Raw genomic sequence first — 3,367 nt, 5'->3', positions numbered from 1 at the left:
ATATATATATAGGACATTTGGTTCATTAAAGTCTGCCTCCACTCAAAAATGTGTTTGACCTTCACTGTGCAGAATGATATATGTGCAGAGTTTGACACTAATCACCTGCTTCCACATTGATCTGCTGAAGGGGGAAAGTATCCTTATTTTCTCATAACGCAGTTCTAGATGTTGGTTACCCCATTAATAATTAAATATGGGTTTCACACTGTCTTGTATACCATCAAATCAGGAGTTACAGCCTCCTTTAAGTACAGGAGGAGAGAAAGGGATAAAAAAAATGCATGTTGGGATATTCTGGAGAGGGAGTGGCTGTAATTTTAGAAATGTAAAAGAAGCTTATTGAATTTAAAAAAACAATAATGAAATAAATAATACACATTATTTTCATATGCCTTACAACAGGGGTCTTCAAAATGTTTAAACCAAAGACCCCTTAACTGAAAGAAAGACCCCCTAATACGTATATTGTATAAAATAAAGTTGTGTATTAAACTGGACCTATAATAGAGTGTAGGTCGGCCTTATATCTTGATACATACCTTTTTTGTACATACAATGCTAAGCTATTAAATCAGCCTAATAATTGTGTGTTTTTATAAATCATGTATTGACGTTAAAACATGTGGCACAGTGAATCCATAATGTGTGGATGGCATTAGTGACTACCTTAACTTACCTATAGGCCAGTAAGCAATGGGGATTTATATTTCCTAATAATATTTTGGATTCATTTTAGGACTTTTCAATTTTGCAACAAGCCCCAAACTTAAAAAGGCCTCTATAAAGCTTGACTTTTCAAAAAACAAAGTGCTACCAACTAACAAGAATGTCCACAGCTTAGTGTCCCCGGGCCTCACCTGTGGTGGTCAGCACGGTGCTGGTGAAGAACAGGGAGGACACAAAGTCCCAGTTTCGCTCGGTCTTGTTGTCCAGCAGGGACACTCCATACTTACTGGCCTCTAGCGCGCGGGCCAGAAGCTCTCTGAGGCGCTCTTGGGACACACAGGGGTTGTTGCTCAGGAAGTCCTCCTGGGCCCCTTTCAGCTCCTCGCGGAGCTCCTGCTCGTAGCGCAGCTCGATGGCGGAAAAGATCCCGGCGCCGATTAGGAGGTAAAGGATGTAACCAACTACCAGCAGCGCAAAATTCAGCGCTGACCGGTGTCGCTCCACAAACCGAGCGCACCAGCCGTAGGTACCGCTGCGGACCATTTCTCCACTCAGCTCACAGTTAATGGCACGTAATGAATCAACAAATTACGCTTCAATATCTCAAAAGAAAGCCTCTTTATTTTGGTTATGACTCCTGTCTCCTAGACCCGGTGGATGGACTCGTCTTCCTTGTTCTTCACCTCAGTGGTGACGTCACTCATTCACCGCACCAGGTGTGTGCGTGCGTGGATATTTCTACTTTCCTCTCCAACCGGTTTGACAGGTTCAGTGTATCGAGTCAATATAATTGATTTCTTCCTTCCGCCCAAACATTTACTCTCTTTGGAGACACCGATTTATTACTGTTAAAACGTGTAGGCAAACATGTTTTACACAGTTACACAAAACAGACAAATAAAAAGGATGTAAGCGACTGAAGAAATAGAGCTGACGAGACAAGATCACGAAAACAAAACAAGAAAATGAATGAATACATTTTTAAGGGATGCTGGCTACATATTTCCCTGACATATTGCCACCTTTCTATTTCTGACATTAGTCCAGTGTTATTAAGAAAGAAACAATCCATTACATGCTTATACTTACTTTACCTGACGGTAGAAAGTACAGTAATTACTAAAGTACCGCACTAAAAGTTTTGATACTTGGACTTTTATTGAGTATTTCCATGTTTTTACACTCATTGCACTTGAGATGGAATTACTGTAGTTTTTACTCCACTACATTTATCTAAGAGCTGACAAAATACTGACAGGGGCTTATCTGTGCTTTATAATGATATACAGTATATTGCCAGTGTAGGATATTTGTTGATAGTACTTCTGACTTAAGTTCAAATGCATGGCTTTTAAATGTAATGGAGTATTTTTAAAAGCTATTAATACTAGGCCTACTGAAATAAATTCTTTTACCAACCTCAAGTAGGCCTAACCTTTGCTTTCTTTTGTTCCTTTCTCTCCCACTCATTATTCATAATTATTACTTCCACCACTAAAGGGCGCTGGAGACCACGTTTCCACAGTTGTATGTGTTATGGATACTGCCATCATCAGAAAAAAGATTTGAAAAAAAAAGTTACCACCAGATGTTGGCATGGTCTTTCTTTACTTCCTCCATCATCAATTTATTCTATCTTCTCTCCCTTTCATATCTGGCAATAAATAATTATTTACAACCATAAGCAAAAGCAAATGAAAAGCAACAAGAAGTTGCAGTCGTTAGAAATGCTGAGTCTTAACAGTAATATACAGCGAATTGAGGCAGTCTGAAATCAATACCGTCACAGAAAAAGCTGATAGATAGATCGTAGTCACTAGTTGATAGTCTCAGATGGATAAAGCAGCCTAGACTTTTAATTAGTAACCTAATGCTCTCCCTCTCTCAGTTGTATTAAGATTTTTTTAACTGGAATTGAAGTGGATCTCTGGTAGGAGGTTGAAGATATTCCTTAATATCCCAGCAGAATAGTTCAATTATCTGAGGAGGAAATGAAGAAGAACAGGTCACAGATATTAGACACACCTTTTATGAGAAGAACTGATTTTTAAAACGCTGGAGGACAGAGGCACAGTGATCAGTAGCACAGTGGAAAGTACATTTACTAAAGTACTGTCCATGAGTATTTCATTGTATGCTCTTTTATACTTCTACTTCACTACAATTCAAAGAGTAATTTTGCACTTTTTACTCCACTTGGTTTAGGTATAGAGATTAATATCTGACATACTAAGAGAGACACAATGAGCTTATAAAGTACAACACAGTGTTAAAGATTAAACCAGTGGTTCCCAACCTTTTTGTCTTGTGACCTCTTACAAAAAAGTGTCTATTTAGGGCCTCTTGTCACATTTTAGATATGAATTACTTCTCAGACAGTTTCATTTAAATTATTGTTCAAAGGCCCAAAGATGTGAAATAATCTAATATTTCCCAAAAGATCAAATTTTTGAGAAACGTCTAAACATTTGATACACATTTGAGAAGTATATTTTGTTGCTAACAATGCTTTTACTTGAGTAGGACTTTAATGCAGGACTTTTACTTCCTTGTATTGGTACTTTTACTTAAAGTGCTCACATTATGCTTTATGGCTTGTTACCTTTCCTTTATTGTGTTATATATCTTTTTGTGCATGTTCTAGGTTTACAAAGTGAAAAAATCCCAAAGTCAAACCCAAAGGGACTTACCATCTCCA

General features: G+C 37.8%; 2 protein-coding genes across 2 annotated transcripts in view; both read right to left on the bottom strand.

Annotated features, from left to right (window-relative positions):
* LOC116671149 (potassium channel subfamily K member 1) overlaps positions 1–1,353 on the bottom strand; it is a 4,167-nt gene extending 2,814 nt beyond the window's left edge. Inside the window, exon 1 of the mRNA XM_032502142.1 lies at positions 861–1,353. Within this exon, the coding sequence (XP_032358033.1) occupies positions 861–1,212 (352 nt within the window). The 5' untranslated portion in view covers positions 1,213–1,353. The remainder of the gene's footprint in view (positions 1–860) is intronic.
* A 1,223-nt stretch (positions 1,354–2,576) lies between these two features.
* The window catches only part of LOC116671146 (thrombospondin-2), a 13,509-nt gene continuing 12,718 nt past the window's right edge, over positions 2,577–3,367 (bottom strand). The window contains exon 21 of the mRNA XM_032502134.1: positions 2,577–2,649. Coding sequence (XP_032358025.1) covers positions 2,642–2,649 — 8 coding nt within the window. The 3' untranslated portion in view covers positions 2,577–2,641. The remainder of the gene's footprint in view (positions 2,650–3,367) is intronic.

This window comes from Etheostoma spectabile, chromosome 21 (genome assembly GCF_008692095.1).
Source record: "Etheostoma spectabile isolate EspeVRDwgs_2016 chromosome 21, UIUC_Espe_1.0, whole genome shotgun sequence".
NCBI classification, from domain to species: Eukaryota; Metazoa; Chordata; class Actinopteri; order Perciformes; family Percidae; genus Etheostoma; species Etheostoma spectabile.
The sequence above is the reverse complement of the archived record's forward strand: the minus strand, read 5'-3'. Positions and strand labels throughout refer to the sequence as shown.